Below are 18,025 nucleotides of genomic sequence, written 5' to 3'. Positions count from 1 at the left end.
GAAATTTTCATAGGTGACTGAAGATGAAGGGAACCAGATGTTAATCAGGAGGGCTTTCTTCAGCTCTTCTTCTGGTCCCATTTGCAATGATATTGTTAGCAGCAAGCAGCCATTTTGAACTCTCTGGGATAATATAATGGGCTTGTCAATCTTTATTATACGACAGCAGAAAAAACAGCTAATGTCACTGAAGGAAATTTTCCATTTCTCACAATGAAAGTTCGCCTTTTTACTTTCCTGCCAGTATCACAGATTAATCCTTGGTAGTTAAACTCACTGTTGCCTTTTTGCTTCTCTTGATCTTCTCCAGAGGGTTCACCGAAGAACAGACTGCTACATCCATACTGGCAGACTCAACTGCTCCATCCTTCTCTCGGTAATTTGAATACCAAGCATCCTCAAAGGGAACCCCAGTAACTCCTTCCTATTCAACTCACCACACCCAGCACTGGTCTCTTGAACAGTCCAGGAAAATCAGTGCTCCTCTGCATTTGCTGTCAGAACATTTACATAGTCACAAACAAGGCGTTTGCTATCCACAACATCATTGTGAATAATTGCCATGATATCCTGATCATGACTGAAAGTAAGCTGGAAGCCACCTTTCTTCTTACCAAAGTTACTGTTTTTTTCTCCCCCCATGACCAAACTCATCCAAATCACTGGGGCAGTGGTCACCTTGGTCTCTGGTTTGATTCCTTGTCCTCCACCGTCAGACACCTCACCTTTTTTTGAAAAAAATTCTAGCCCATTAACCGGCTTTCATTATGATAACCTGTCTCCTTTTGCCTCAGCACTGTGCTACCTCTTGTGCCATTGTCAAACTTTTGCTCGGATCCCTTTGTCTTCTGCCTTTCTCTACAATTTCCTCCTTTCTCCTGCTCCCTCAATTCTATTCCCAGTAAAGTGCTTATAATCTAACTCCCAAATAGCTGACAGTGTAAACAATTCCCTCTCCTTCACTCTTATATCAAAAATCCTCATCATCAATTTTTCCTTAAAGAATAAATCCACCCTCAGCTTCGGTGTTTTGGAAAAACTATCACTTTTCATCCAACTTCACTTACTCTGTAAGTTCCCTAATTGAACAACTTCCAAGTCAGTTCTCACCTATTCCACATCTCCATGCTTGACTCTCACTAGGAAGATTTCCATCCAACTCATGGTGCACAGAAACACTGACAAAACTAAAAAGTATGGGCATTATGCATCATTTCTCTATTGCTTCTACTCTTTCTGCAGTTTTTATCCTGGTTGACCAAAGCGATCTCCTCCAAAACCTCTTCTCTAGTATCCAACTATGTGGTATGGCCTCCACTTGATTACACTTTTACCTGTCTGATTGTAGCCACAGTACCCCTATCTTTGTAATCTCAAACTGCCCTACAAATACTCTCCACATGAATCTCAGATCTTCTGTTTCCGGACTATTCTGCATCACAATCCAGCTTGTACAGCCCATCAAAAATCTTTGAAATTCTCTCTTTTCATCTCTCCAACTCCTCTCCATTTCTAAGACCTTCAAAAGCAAATCATTTGACACAGCTTTTGTTCATCTTCCTAGTCTCCTTCGTACCCAGCACATTCTAAATACACTGTGCTTTTCTGTGTTAAGAAATTGCACATTGTTATTGTTGATGTCGTTTTCTTTCTTCCTTCATTCATGGTATAATTTTTATATGAATTGCTCCACTTCAGATATCTTGAATTTTGATGAGGTTTTTCAGTTTATAAAGTAAATCTGCACTTACCAATACTGGTTTGTTCTCAGACCGGGATAGTGGAATCAAAGTTTGTGGTTTCCTGGTAATCAAGTAATAAATGCACTGCTCTGAACCATTCCCTAATCTATGAGGATTGCGGATAAAAAAATTCCATATTAAATCAGGCACTCGATAATGTTTACCTATTTTACTGTAACACCACACCAGTGACAACTGGATCTTTAAACTTGTACCGGCCTTTTTCAGGAAGGTACAAGTACTTTGTTCATAATAAACTTAGTTTTCTAAATAGAACAAATCCAAATTTTAAAATACTTTTCCTTTACTGACCTCCTAATCCTGGTCTTAGTCGGTTGTCGTAGCCATCCAATAACCGGTCAAGAATTCTGGTAAAGACGGTGATTTTGTCCCTTGCTTCATCTTCTACTGAGCTAGGCTGCCCTGTTCTGAATTTAAAATTGTACATATTAAAATGCATAGTATGGCCAGCAATTCCTGCAGTCAAACTATTTAAGTCAATACAATGTAAATATTCAAAGCAATTCTGACAATTCTTCAGATCACTGTAATGAAATTGTGAAGATACACTTCTAGAAATGTTTCTGAATTTTCTACGAACATTACAGAGGACATCTTTCACCTTGATTGTTTCTCTTAACCACATCAGCACGACAATCAATTAGATCAATGTATATAAGGTTACTGTTTCACAACATTGCAATAATTGATTAAAGTAAGGATGCCAAGTGCTGCAAATCAATTTCAGAAGCGTTAATCCAATGTGCTATCAGAAAACTCTGAGAATACCAGAAGATATATTGTGATGTTAAGACCAACAGTTCCACTGAATTAAAATCATTGGGAACACAGCAGCTTCATTGTGTTTGTTCTGGAAATGAGGGATCCATTTTCAAACAATGGTCTCAGTTGATATGTAGAAGGAAATCCACATGCAAGTCCGAAAAAAGAGCATTTAAATGTTGGAAACAATTTAAAACCTTTAGGGATTTAAATCCCCTAGCACACTACCAGCAATATGAAAACAAAATGTTCCAGTAATACCATTTATGCAGAAAAGTCCTATAAACAGTGCTTATCTTACATAAATGTTGAGTGTAAACTTATTACAATGAAAAGCTACATGAAAAGTTTCTAAGCCAATATCACAGTATCACAATTGAACTACAGAAGTTTCTTTGCCTTGCAGGTCATCATAAGCGAGGTCTTATCAGGATAACTGAATTTATTAACAGGAAAACCAGATACATGCTCTGCAATATAATAAAAACATAAAATGAATCTGAGCAACCTCTGGGTGAGCAAAAGATGGTTTTCATTTATACAGAGTTTTTCATGACCTCAGGACATCTCAAAGTGCTTTACACCCTGAGTAGTTTCAAGGTATTATAACAACAGTGGATTTTGTATGCAGAGCCAAAGACCAATTTTTTTTTAAACGAAGTGTTCACGAGAACAAAAACAGAAGGGAGTTTATCAAGAGGATCCCCTTCTTTTCTTTAAAGAGGGTGCCATGGAGACTTTTACAACCTACTGACAGGTGGCAACTTCAAATACAGTGGCACACTTTTGGTACACTATTAGTGTCATTTTAGATTGTGTACTAAAGTGGGGTCTGCATTGAATATGTTACAGCAGTTTACTGAGTAAACTAGTCAGGCAAATGATCTCCAACGACAACATTTAGGAGGATTTAAATTTGAACTTGGGGCAGAAAGTGGAGACAGCAGCAGCAGTGAAATACCATTCAAGGAAACAATTTATCAAACAGCTGAATTTCAATGGACATTCTCTACATTGCAATATGCAGGTAATACATTAACTACATGAGGCAGATGCTGGTCCTTCAGTATCCTAAGTACCATCCAATAACCTACTTCATCAAGACATTGAAAATTTTCATGTTGGGAGGCAGGCAGATGCCCACTTGGCATAACTATCCTGCAAAACATTGTGCAATTGCATTGGGCACATTTGACAAAATGTAGATTCTCTCATCAAATTGGTAAGAAACTGTATTCTCTGCTGCGCTTTGAACTTCACACTATCATGGGGTCCATACACTATTTTCCACAGCTTCTGTGACCTGCATCTTGTCCTGTGACTGAGGTGCCCTCTGATTTGATGCCATCCTGAGGCAAATTCTTCAGATGATAAGTGCCATTGATGTATTGCAATTCTGGAAAAATGAGAAGAGAACAAGTTCAGATTCTATTAGAATATGCTTCATTCTAAATTATTACATGTTAGTTATGTAGTATGTTAACCTGTTATTGTCTTATATTTGCACAGAATTTTACGCAACAAATTTGGCTTGAAAAATTAGCAATTGCACTGGAAGTAATTACACTGATAGATGTATCAATTTAACAATAAAATAATTCTATAGTTAATACTTATCTGTCCATGAAATAAAGAGCTTATTTCTTACCTCCATCTCCATTGTGGTTTTGTGCCAGATTATCAGACCAAGCAGATTTGGAGCCTTCCATGTACTTGCTCTTCACTGTTCTGGAGAAAATCATTAAAGTTTCTGGATGCTTAAATCATTTTACAATCATTTATCCTTTATGGGTTTCACCAATTTTAGTGCATTCAAGGAGAAGCTGACATTTCCCATGCCATTTACACAGAAAATAAATAAATAAATCAGTGAGCATACAGTTAGAAATATATCATGTCCAATATGGGCATTCACAGTGATGCAGTAATCTCATGGTGTTTCAGAGCTTCACTGCACGGAATGTTTCAAATGACGTTTACCAGGGAGAATAAATCTAGTTTGAGCATTGATAAGCTGTGTTTTATTTTAAAGACCCAGGACTATAAATTCCTTTAGATTATAGTGGTGCTGAGCAGTTGACAAAAATAGTGTTAACCTGGAGTAGAAAATTATGCACAAATTTCTGGGGGCCTAAGGAAACTTCTCACTTCATTTCTCAACAGGATATTTACTGTCCTTAGCACTTTTCTCAGGTGTAAAACTTCCACAAATAACATCAACACTAGTACAATGCACAAAAATCACATCTCCAGTGAATTTTCAACCTCACTGGTTTAAAAAAATCACAGCTATTATTTACTCACAAAACAATCAGCTTTTACTAGCCCATTTCCATGCTATTTCGAGGGAATTTTCTGCCCTCAAAAGATCTGTGACTGCTTTGACCTCAAATGAGTGTCTTGACCACTTTGCTCATGGAGATCTTGCTCATGGTCACTCATGACTTCCTTGCCTCAGAATTATTTCAGCCTGCTGCTGGTGAACTCTGCCTGATCTCACTGTTTACTGCTCACTGCTGCATTTGGGAGGTCACCCAAATTCCACACTCAACAAGAGGAGCCATCCATATTTCCATTAGTCCACAGGAGCAGGCAGGGTGGGCACGAGTTTTTGCCTATAATGTAGACTTCTCCAAGGTGCAAGCAAAGTGCACCTGCAGGATCTAGATAGTCATCTGCATTTGCTTCCTGTGGGCACAGTTCCTCATCATCCCATCCAGGTTCCTCTGAACCCCTAGGAGCATTCTCCCACACTCCTCCCTTTCATCCAGCTGTCATTCATTCAGTAGCAACTCTACTATGTACCTTGAAGAGTGTTGCTTGCATTGTGGTACAGAGCTACCAGCAAAGATCATAGTTGCTGTGTTACCTTGTCACAATTGTGAGAACTTGCAACACATCAATAGGGAACACTGCACTGAAACTCATAACTGAAGTTCTTGTTCTTTATATAAATTTCCAAATAGCTTTAATGCCAAATAAGAAGCATGGAGCAACTTCCAGACCAGAGAATGCAATCCTGTATCCAAATAATTGGCAATCCCATGTCCTAATAAATGGCTAAAATGGCACTATTTCAGCATCAGCACTAAACATTTATTTCTGAATTAAATTTACAAAATAAAATGAAACTTCAATAATACCACCCAATGTGGCTGTGCTACCCAAGTTGTCAAACATGGTAAATCATTGCAAAAACAAACACTGCCTAGCAAATGTATCCAGTCGCCTTCTTTTTCATGTGCAAAATGCATTGATCTGCACATGTTTTAACTTGTTTGCACCCATTTCTGATGGAAGTCCTTGCCCATCAGGAAATTGGACCAGGCACTTCCAGGCGCAATTCACATTAGTGCAGGTGTCATGGGCTTCGTCCTTGCGTCATCAACATGTGCAATGCTAGTCTCTTAATTAATATTTTAAAATAGAACCAGATTGTACAATAAATACTTGAAAAGGATTGGACTTCAGCGACAGCTGAAAATAAAAGTATGAACAGTACAAATAACAGGAATAAACTTATCCACTCAACAAAATATTAATCTTTGATCACTGATTCTACAGGCGTGGTTCAGGGAGATTTCCAGGGTCTCAAATGTCTACACAAAAAGAACATAAACTCAAAGTCAAAGTCGAGTTTATTGTCATATGCACAAGTACACGTATGCACAGGTGCAATGAAAAACTTACTTGCAGCAGCATCACAGGCACATAGCATTATATAAGCAGCATTCACAAGAAAAACGTAAATTATACACAATTTTTACAAGAAGGAACACAATTAGAACAAAAAAAAGTCTATTTTAGTGCAAAGTGATCAAAGTGGTTATAGTGTTGCTAAACCGTAGTGATTAGGGTTTTGCCGGTTGGTTCAAAAACCGAGTGGTTGAAGGGAAGTAGCTGTTCTTGAACCTGGTGGTGTGGGACTTCAGCCTTCTGCACCTCCTGCCCGATGGTAGCTTCGAAAAGATGGCATAGCCTGGATGGCAGGGTCACGTTAGAGTGTTCGGTGACAAGCCAAACCTCCTTAATCTCCTAAGAAAGTAAAGACGCTGGCGCGCTTTCCTTATGATAAGCTGAAAGTTGAGTTTATTGATAACCATGTCAAAGATTTCCAAACTGAAGATCTAAAATCTCCACAGTGGCACTAATTTCTAACTGTACAAGAAATGCTGGATCTGAACATTGCTAAGATAATTGAGGATCACAGCTGACAGGACTAGGGCAGAGTAAGGCTTCTACCAGCACACTGACAAATGCAAGGAGGATAGAAACGGTGCACAATCTTATGCATTATAATAAATGACCAATTACCTCGAAATCAGAGGGATCCATTAGCCTGTGGCATAAACAAGACCACTAATATCTTCAAAGGTGGTGCCAGACCTTTTGTTTGGATACACTATGAGGTGAATCCCGCACCCAAAAATGTAATGTTTCCTCAAATACATTGTAATCTGATCTGAATATCCTGAGCTGAGATACCCAACTATTTGCATGAGAATGAGCCTCGTCTCTTTTACTAATGGAGAAGGTTACCATAAAACTTTCATTTCAAATGAACACCATCATTGAGCAAACAACTGAAAACTTTTTAACACTTGTCTTACGAGCTCCAAATGGCCATTAAACCATCTGTGTGTGTCATGGATCATTGCCTTGTGCTACTTTCAGTAACAATGTGCATTTCCAACCTTACAAGGACTCTTCCCTTACAACCACCATCTGCAGACCATTTTGCTAATCACAACAAACTGGACGGAACTTCAATAAAACATTCTTTTAAACTCTGGTAAAAACATTCCAGAACATGTATTAAAAGCAGAACATGACTTATTCATAACAGTTAAATTGCATCATTGTCATAACGTGTTTTCCTTCGGAGATCTGATATGCTCACCATCCATCTAAAAAGAGCAAGGGAAACCCCGGGAGGTAACTACTGCCTGACCTGATTTGATTGAATGGTTGTTGAGAATTGACAGCTACTTGGGGGCTTGAAAATTGGGAAGGTTCCCTCCCATACGAGATCTGAGTTCCAATTCTTAAAAAAGGAATTAAAGGATTGTCATCTGAGTTCCTGCAGTCTGGAAGAGCCATTTATTTAATAGTTGGCTGTCTCGGAGTTGACAAATATCATGAGTTTTGCAATATGTTGTGATGTTTGCTCATGTAAATTAACATGTAGTATATCTAATGGGGACTGAATTCTATCTTTGCAGCTTGAAGCGTGAGTACTGGAGTATTCAACACACAGTAGCTGATTTAAAGAACTGCTCTGCATTGGAAAGAAGTGTTGAGTCTCATGGTGCAAATTATAAGGAAAGTTAAAACTTTTGATTTGAAGGATATGTCCAAAGGCATTGACAGGGCCTAGGATTAAGTAAGGAATGGTCTCTTTTCTTGAATTTTATGCTGAAGGGAGATGAGCCAAGAAGGGTTACTACTTCTGGATACAAGTGGCATCCTCCTTTTAGGTCTGGTGTCTGAACTCTCTAGGAAAAGGTGACCAAGTATTATTTTAATAGTGGAGATAAGAACATTTTTAACATTTTCAGGAACTTCACCTTGCTTCATATATAATGGAATGAGACATTGTTCCACTTGCACTTTTTCACATCAACTCCTTTTAAATATTGGATGCTTCGTGATTCTTTGAACTCCTTAGCTTTTGCTATGTAATCTCAAGGCAACCTATGCATGAGACACTATTCAGCTTCCATGAAAATATCCAAATCATATATTCCACATCAGGAAACATTGGACTAAATTTAAAGCTCAGCTTTAAGGCAGGATACCTTTGAGGCAGGATAGACATTTTTCTGACAACTCCCCAAATTTGCATCACTTCATGAACCACTTTACAGCTCCATAAAAAAAAACTCTTAACTGAAGAAACAGTAAAATATTCAGGGTGCCCCAATATGAAATTCTTAATCCACCTTCATAAAGATAGGAACAGAATATTTACCTCAATTCCATTTACCTAATTTTGTCTCATACTTTCTTAACAAAAATTTATCAATCTCAGTCATGAAAGCTTACAAACACAGATCTTGGGAGGGACAGAATTCCAGATTTCTTTTCCAGATTTTATGAACACTTGCATTCAGACATTATTCTAAATAGCCTAGTTTTAATGTTAAGATTGCATCCCATCATTCTAGAATTTCCAACGAGAAGAAATTGATTATCTGCATCTGCTCTAATGGATTCTTTACCCCTATTTATTAGCTCACTCTTCAGCCTTCCAAAATCAAGGAAATACAAGTCTATGGAGTGTGACCTTGTAATTTAACACTTTAAGACATGGAGTGGTTCTGGTGAACCTGAACTGTGCGCCTTCCAAGGCCTGTGTATTACTCTTAAAGACTGCAACCCAAACTGACACCAGCATTCCTAATGTGGTTTGCCATGCCTCTGTTCAACTAAAACATTAGATATCCAGTGTACAATTACAATGCCCTATTTTTAGCCTTTTTAATTACTTTTATTACTAATGCAATAGCTTTTATTAACATTGGACAGAGATACTCAAGTTCCTCTGCTCCTCCATAGCTATTGGAGGAAATTCTAAGGGACAGGATTAATCTGTGCCTGGAGAAGGAGAGATTAATCAAGGATAGTCAGCGTGGGAGGCCCTGTCCTACTTTTTGAAGAGACATCAAAGTGCGTTGATGAGGATAGTATGGATGATGTGGTCTATATGATGAGGTCCCACATGGGAAAATGATCCAAAAGGTAAGAGCAATTTGGCAAATTGGATCCAAAAATAGCTTGGTGATGGAGTTAGAGGGTGATAGTGAAGGGCTGTTTTTTGTGACTGGAGGCCTTAAGTGGTGGTGTACCACAGGGATCAGTGCTGAGACCTTTGTTGTTTGTCATATACATTACTAATCTGGATGTATTATTACCTCCTACGTTGTTGGAATGTAGGAGGTATGTTCATCAATGATATGAAAATTAGCTGTGTTGTTGATAGTAGTCCTCAGCTACCAAACAACATTAGTGAGTTGGTAAGATGGGCAGAGCAATGGCAGATGGAAAACGTAAGGTGATGCATTTTGGGAAGACTAATATGGCTAGGATATACACAATGAATGGTAGGACCATGAAAAGTATTGAGAATCAGAGGGACCTTGGTGTACTTATCCAAAGATCCCTAAAGGTGGCAGCACAGGGAGATAAAGTACTGAAGGCGGCACCTGACTTACTTGCCTTCAATAGCTGGGGTATAAAATGCAAGATGGTACAACCATATAAAGCATTAGTTTGGCCACATCTGGGGTACCGCATGAGAGTTCTGGTCACCATATTATAAGAAGAGTGTGATTTGCACTGGAGAGGGTGCAGTGGAGATTTAACAGGATTGAGATGGTGCAATTCAGCTTTCTGGAAAGACTATGCAGGCTGGGTTTGTTTCCTTTGAAACAGATGAAGTTGAGGTGGGATCCAAAGTTATGGAGGTCATTGGTAGGATAGATAATGAAGAAACTTTTTCCCAAAGCAGAGCTGTCAATAACCAGAAGGCAAGGGGTAGGAGATTTAAAGGGGATTTCATGAAGAATTTTTTCACCAAGAGGGTGGTTGAAATCTGCAATTCACTGCTTGAGGGGGCTGTGGAAACAGGTAATCTCATAACAATTAATAAGTATTTTGACGAGCACGTGAAACCTCATGGCATAGAAGGCTATGGTCCAAGTGCTGGTGAAAGAAATAGGACAGATAGGTACTTGATAGCCAGCATGGATGGTGGGCTGAAGGGCCTGTTTCCATGTGGTATGACTCTAAAACTCTGAGTTTCTACTGTCCCCATTAAATTCATATTCCATTTGCCGATCTCAAATCCAAAGTGGATGACCTCATGCTTGCCCAGACTGAATGGTATCTTCCATAGATTTGCCCACTCACTTGGCCTATCTATGCTCTTTATAACTTCCAGCTCCCATTCACACAGCCTGCTGTTCCTGTTTGAGTATTCATCTTTTCCTTCATCCAAATCTTTAATAACACCAATATAAACCAAAGCTCACGTACTGATTCCCGGGAACATCACTTGCCATACTCTGTCAATCAAAAAATTAATACTCGTCTCCAAACTCCTAACTATAGCTGCAAAGCATCCACAGATGGGGACTAAATATTCCAGGATGCTTGTAGAAGAGAACAGAAAAATGGGTAGGGAGATGGGACAGCCATGATATTAAAACATGGGATGAAGACTGTAGAGTGAAAGGATATTGGCTTAAAAGAAAATCAAGTAGAATCAATTTGATGGTGCAAAGAAACAGCAGGGGGAAGGAAATATCAATGGGAGTTGCATTTAGGCCCCCCAAACAGTCATGGTAATGGAGGACATGGTATAAATCAGGAAATTAAAGGGACATTTAATGAAGGTAATACAATCAACAAAAAGACTGGACAAACCAAATCTGCAGCAAAAGTGTAAAGAATCAATTAATGGAATTTATGGGATGTTTGTTCAGATCACAATATTGAGGAACAATCAAGGGAACTAGATGTGTAATGAGATTACGTTAATTGATGATCTTGTAGTTAGGGAGCCTTTGGAGAACATTGAGCAAAATATGATTGAATTTTGTAGAAAGATTGAAAGTGATTTAGTTTAATCTGAGATCGGGGTCTTAAATTAATAAATCAAACTCTGAAGGTATGAGTCGTGTATTGGCTATTGTGGATATTATAAGGTATAGCAGCAGATGCTACTTTTAAAGAAACTAACATATAATTTACATTTAATATATATTTTAATCAAAGAAATCTCAAAAGGAATAGTGCAGCCATAACTATCAAGAGAAGTTAAAGATAGCTTTATATCAAAGGAAAAGGCTTATAAAATTGCAAAAATAAGCTGCAAACCTGAGGGTTGGGAAAATTTCAGAATTCAACAGTAGGACCAAGGCATTAATCAGAAGAAAGGAAAACAGAATACAAGAGGAGACTATGAAGAAACATATAAAGCAGATTGAGAGAACGTCTATAGATAAACAAAAAGAGAAAGATTAATTCAAGTTAATGTGGTTCCCTATGTACCAGTTATCCTAATAACAAGCATTTATGAAAGGGAAATCTGTTGGAATTCTTTTGTTTGTTATCATTGGAAGAATAGATAGATAAAGGTAAGCCAGTTAATGTGGCAAGGTTGAATTTTCATAAGACCTTCAAAAGGTGCCTTGCAAGAGGTTGTTGAACAAAATTAGAGTATATGGTATGAGGTGGTAATATGTTGGCATGGATTGAATTTTGATTTTTGGTATTGGTTTATTATTGTCACTTGTACCGAGGTACAGTGAAAAACTTGTCTTGCATACCAATTGTACAGGTCAATTCATTATACAGTGCAGTTACATTGGGTTAGTACAGAGTACATTGATGTAGTCCAGGTAAAAACAATAACAGTACAGAGTAAAGTGAGTAAAATGGATAGAAAAAAGAGTAAGAATAAACAGGACAGTTTCAGATTGGGAAACATGACCAGTAGAAGGGCTGAAGGGATCAGTCCTAGGCTGCAGCTGCTCACAATCTAAATGAATGATTTGTAATAAAGGATCTATTGAAATATATCCAGTTTGCTGATGGCACGAAGCTTGGTGGCAGAGTCGGCTGTGAGGAGGATGCAGAGAGGCTTCAGGGAGATATAGACAAGCTAATTGCATGGCCAAGGACCTGGCAGATAGAAATGTGAGGTGATCCACATAAGAGTATTTTTTAAATAATGAGAGAATGAAGGTACCACCATTTAGAGGAATGAAGATGTCCTTTTACATAATCACTGAACTGTAGGGGTAGCAAGCAATTAGGAAAGACAAATTAACCATTGACCCTTAGTGCAGGAGGATTTGAGTACAAGTGACATCTTGCTCCAAATCTATAGAGCCCTGGTGAGATTGCATCTGGAGTACTGTACAGTCTGGGTTCCCTAGACAAGAAAGGAAATACTTGCAATATAGGGAGTGCCATAAAGATTCACCAGATTAATCTCTGGGATGATGGATTTGGATCTGAATAGAGATTAAATAAACTAGCCCTGTATCACCAATGTCATTTAAACATACAAAATTCTGAAGGGTCTTGATAGGGTAGATGTGGTGTTGATGTTACAGCTGGCCATGGTGTTTAGAAGTGGAGGTTACAGTTTCAAAATAAGGGACTGGCAACTCAGGACAGAGATGAGCAGAAAGAGGGTAGTGAATCTTTGGAATTCTCTACATGAGGGCTGCGGCGGCTCAACCACTGAGTATATTCAAGTAAGAGAATGATAGTTTGTTAGGTATTGAGGAAATCAAGGAATATGGAGTTGGTGCAGGAAAATGGTCCTGAGGTAAAAGATCAGCCACAATCTTACTGAATGGTGAAGCAGGGACGAGGGGGTGAAAGGTCTAGTTCTAGAACTGCTTATGGTCATAAGTTATGCAACCATAACCCCACTTCCAATCCCTACCCCCTCCCCTGCTAGTCTAGAAACAGTCCTGTTTACACACAGGACTCCCATTCCCACCCCGACCCCATCCCCTGCTGGTCTAGGAACAGTCCTGTTTACACACAGGACACCTTGCAGATCACCTGCTTAATAAGTCACTTCCTCCATAGCCCCAGAAAACAAAACACTCACAGGGTCCTCCTCCTAATGTCACATTAGCACACATTTCCACATGTTGACCAAGTTCTGGCTTTGAACGTCCAATGCCAATAAATGAGTTTCTATACAAACTGGATCTTGAACAAAGATATCACAATTCCGCTAAAAACTGCCAAATAAAAAGTTGGATCCCTAATGAACTTCCAGCAATATGGTCCTCTGGATGACTAAATGCAGCCTGAAAAGGCAAAGAAAAAACACATGGGACCAATTCTAACCTCACCCACCTGAAAGGAATGAGACATCCAGTCGATTAGAAAAGCAGATGGATGTTTAAGACTGTGTTCCAGATATATTTGCGCCATCTTCACTTATACTTCAGGGATTTTGGGCAGCACTGGAGTTCTGCATCAGAAGCAAGTTGTGCCATCAAATACTTAAATATCAAGTATTCTGCTTGCAGGTGAATGTCAAAATATTCTTCTCATGAAAGGGTAACTAAAATAACTGTTTCTGCTGCTTTCAAGGTAAAGTTAGCAAAATAGCAGCATATATAATTTGTTCCTCTGCTTGAGTTGATCCACAATGAATGACACTAATAAGTCTGAATATCTCCCTTGCTGGAACTAATTATTAGTGACTGCAATTATGTAACTTTGAGGTGAATAAAACCTAACCCATGTACCTAGGCCAAGCCACATAGATTTGGAGAGAATTTTATGTGTTAAGTCAATGCATATTATCCACCTAGCATGGCTCGTACAGGTGTGACATTATATGCCTCCTCTGTAAAAGTTACCACATGCTGGAAGAGGCAATAATAATCACAATCTAAACCAATTAGTTGGAAAAAAATCCTGAATTTTTCTTCTCCAAAATTATTTGCAATTCAAACAAAATTGGGTGACTGCTGAGTTTATTAACATTGCTAGTTTCCTCTTGTATAAGCAGATCCCAGTTCAGCCAAATCAGTCTGATATTGGGGCTGGGGCAGAGAGCACGAGCCCTCATGAGCACTTCAATGAAAAGTTCAAATGTCTCCGACACGTTTTTCACATTGCAATTCACTTTGTCAGTAAAAGTTCTTCTGATGAAAGCCTTTCTCTTGCACTTCTACCTTCTGGCAGCCTGTCCTGCCCTGACTAGCCTCTTCTCATTCGCCCAGACATGCTGTATTCCAAGAAGAATGCACACTGTGACTGGGAGAATCTCATCTGTGCAGAAGACTTGAATTCTTTACAGTTCTTAAGCAACAGTCACATCACTCCATGTAGCAACTTCAAACAACTCGAGAAAACATCAAACGTTTGTAGAATCATAGCAACAACTTCTCAGCAACTAACCTGAAAGATCTTGATGATCCCTTTAAGCGGTACTGATGGTCATTCCATCCTGCTGCCGAACATGTGCTGTGAGATGGGGTAGCTGAAACATGGGCTCCAAAATGATAATGCTGCTGCCAGATTAATGTTGCACACTGAATGACATCACAATTTGCCCACTTTAGATATTTCTGACAGAATTGGATGCTCATACACTATAGCCTTCAGCTGCATGGCATCAGGCATGACCCACCCCACACTCATGAATGCCATCACACATCATTTTGGAACCAAAACAGCAACTCTAATAACTATAAAATATATATTATGCAACAAAGTTTTAGGCCCAATGATTGGAGCATTTTTATGAATGTCCAGTCAGGACAACTTTAGCTGGATTCCCCTCATCAGCCATCCTGGTGATTAAAAAAAAACACACATTGATAATTTCAGACAGTCTATTTTGGAACCAATGTTAGACATCTCTAATATGTACTTCCTTACCCAAGTAGTCAGGGTTCATTCTTTATTATTCCCTCTAGCATCTTCCCCACTGCCAACATCAAGAAAATTGACCTATCATTCCTAAGATATAACTTATCGATTTAAAGTTTCTAACTAATGAAAGTATAAGTTGTGAGCAAAATGTGTCAGAACTTAGTAAAGAGCAGGAAATTTTGTTTCCCAGACTTCATCTTCATGCCACAATTCAATACAATAATGATACTCACTAGAAGATCCTTCTTAGACGCCACTGATGACTTATGCCAAAGCAGAAGGCCATAACTTCAACATAAAATGACAAACACCTTACTGAAAATGATTAATAGGTTCATTGCTTGCCTTGAGGAAAGGAGCACTGGTTTAAAGGGAACAGGATGAAATTCCATTGCGAAAGTGGCTCAAATTACTGAGTATCAAAAAGGGCAATGTGTAGAAAATATACTCCAATCACCATTTTCTGATGGACTAGAATCCTCTGATAAATGGACATTTGAATACTAAACAGGGATCTTTCGTCATATTCCCAAAAAAGCAATTAAATTTATTGTGCCAACTATACAGCAAGTCTGGTATTTTCAGTCTGCCATCTCTTAATTAAAGGCCTTTCTTCATGCCTCCACCTTCCCCTTCATTTTGATTGTAGTTTTTTTACATTTTCCTGCAGCTTGGGCTCTAAATCCTAATTATTTCCATTGTGATTGAAACAGGTAAAGCTAGAAACACTCAGCAAGTCAGGCAGCATCTGTGCAAAGAGAAAAAGAAGTAACATTTCTGATTCAAGACACTTTATCATAACTGACAATGGTTTTCGAACTGAAACATTAACTCTGTTTCTCTTTCTGCAGCTGCTGGCTAACCTGTTGAATGTTTTCAGCATTAGCTGTTTTAATTACAGATTTCCAGTATCTGCTTTTTTTTCCCTTCTTCTATCCCACTGTGAATATGGCACAGCAGGAATCCGACCCTCTTGATCACTTGGGTTGGGGGAGAGCAGGAGAGGGGGCAGAATGGGGGCCTTCCCTTCAATAAAATGACAAAGCTAGAACAGGTGACTTTAAATAAATTATCCTGTTTGAATTAAACTCCCCCTCTTAAGATTGATTGTTTTACTGAGAAGAAATTTGTCTTGCAAAGTGCTTCAGATTACAAACTCAAGCAAACAGTGATGTACACCAATATCTTGCCAGCATCCAATTCTTTTGAAATAGGAAGTCACTAATTTTGAAATATTACTTTATTTTGCTGGTATGCCATACTTTTAAAATGCTTCATCTACATTCTATGAGCAGTTCACTGGTGTCTATTCTGATTTTAATGCAACAGAAAAATTAAGATTTAACTGAAATTTCTTAAGGCAAATAAACCTCAAAATAAATTTTTTAATGAGACATGGATAAAGTTCAAAATTGTTTAATTAACTGCCAATTAAGATGAGATAAACCCACTAACAATGTATCCAATGCATTAACCATCAATATGTGTTTAGCAGCAAACTGCAATTCTAACAGTGGACTGTCCAGATTACATTTTGTAGGCATCTTTAATGAATCAGATCTACTGTTTTGCTCTTCAGTTGTCAAATCAATGAAAGTCAGGTAGCAGGCAGAAAAATTAACAGCTTGGAAAGCTTCTAAATCAGTGGCAATATAATAAAGCAGTTGATGCACATTACCACAGCACAGGAAAATCCCGATATCCCACTATCGAACCATTCAGAAATCCAGATGGTTCAGCATCTGGCTCACCGGGTAAAATTTGCCACGGTCCCTTCCAACCAGGGCCCCAATTCCCAAGCTTTCTTCCAACACAATGTCAGCTGGGTTCCCATGCTCCCTTCCCACTCACCAGGGCCCCAGTTCCCACATTCTCATTCAACTCTCCAAGGCTCTGGTCCCCACACTCCCTTTCAAATGACCAGGGTCCCACTTCTCATATTTCTAGTAAATTCACCTGATTAATTGGGAAATTTATTATAATACTGTATAACATCTAAGAGAAGTGAATTCAAAAGGGTATTAATATGAATGACATCTAACTGTTTGAAAAATTTGCTAATCCAGCAAGCCCTGAGCATGGCAGATTATTGAAGCTTTACTGTTAGTTATCTTCAGTTTTCTCCAAGTACCATCATCAACATCTTTGACTACTTTGCCACTGTGAATACATTCTGTGCATTGTTAAGCTGATTCTCCTTTTGCAGAACAAGTAATGTAACCAGGTACCTACAGGATGATGTGTAGTTAACCAACAGCGATTAGCATTGACTTATGCTCTAAACAGTTGCTATGACAAACCATTGGACCTTTATAAAGCAACATTTAAAAAAAAGTACAGGCTACAAGTTGAAGAAAGCTGTAAGGAAAGTCATTTTCTTCACATACAAGAATAACCCATGGACGTAATTTACATGATCTGATTCTCCATAGTCTGTGGGATTTCAGCAGAGTAGGAACTTTTCAAGGTGCGGATAAATTCAGAACTCTTCCCCATCGTAACAATCTTCCTGTGAAAAATGATGAGAGGGACCAAATGGATAAAGGTGCATGGCCTGTCAAGGAATAAAGTGGGCATAAAAAGGACACTCAAAGGGAGGTCTTTTCATTTTTATTTGTTATAGGTGTAATTCTATTGCATTATAAAAATAAAAGAGAGTTTGGGGGCAAATTTTGGCAACAGATCTAATAAACTAGGAGAGATGTGGGAGGCCAAATATATGTTAATTACTGGAGTTCAGCTCTATTAAGAATAAAAGTTATGCCTAATCACATAAGAGTTGAAGTTACAGTTAGCTAATTACGATTTCTAAGACTGTTAGTTTGCAAAAGCAGTGCATGGTACTTTTTCATAGTTACAGCAGTTATTATAAATTAATATGATGTTATTAGTTTGTAGTTCTAACACCACTTGTTGTAGTTGCTCATTAGTTTTAATAAACTTTTCAAAAAGAATTCTGAGTTTTGCTGCTCCAAGTCTTGGCTAGCTTTACCCAGATGAATTCCAGACCAAGCACAGGTAATAGGTACCAGTAAGATTTAGCCACAATAATGACCACATTGCCTCTTTAAAGTAAGTTT

At 38.4% G+C, this 18,025-nt stretch overlaps 1 protein-coding gene across 2 annotated transcripts in view; it reads right to left on the bottom strand.

Annotated features, from left to right (window-relative positions):
- The window catches only part of gabra2a (gamma-aminobutyric acid type A receptor subunit alpha2a), a 152,078-nt gene that overhangs the window by 88,877 nt on the left and 45,176 nt on the right, over positions 1-18,025 (bottom strand). For both annotated transcript variants that reach the window (XM_052032074.1, XM_052032081.1), the window contains exon 3: positions 2,055-2,170. In XM_052032074.1, coding sequence (XP_051888034.1) covers positions 2,055-2,170 — 116 coding nt within the window. The remainder of the gene's footprint in view (positions 1-2,054; positions 2,171-18,025) is intronic.

Source organism: Pristis pectinata, chromosome 2 (assembly GCF_009764475.1).
Source record: "Pristis pectinata isolate sPriPec2 chromosome 2, sPriPec2.1.pri, whole genome shotgun sequence".
In the NCBI taxonomy this organism is placed as follows: domain Eukaryota; kingdom Metazoa; phylum Chordata; class Chondrichthyes; order Rhinopristiformes; family Pristidae; genus Pristis; species Pristis pectinata.
This window is presented reverse-complemented; position numbering and strand designations above follow the sequence as displayed.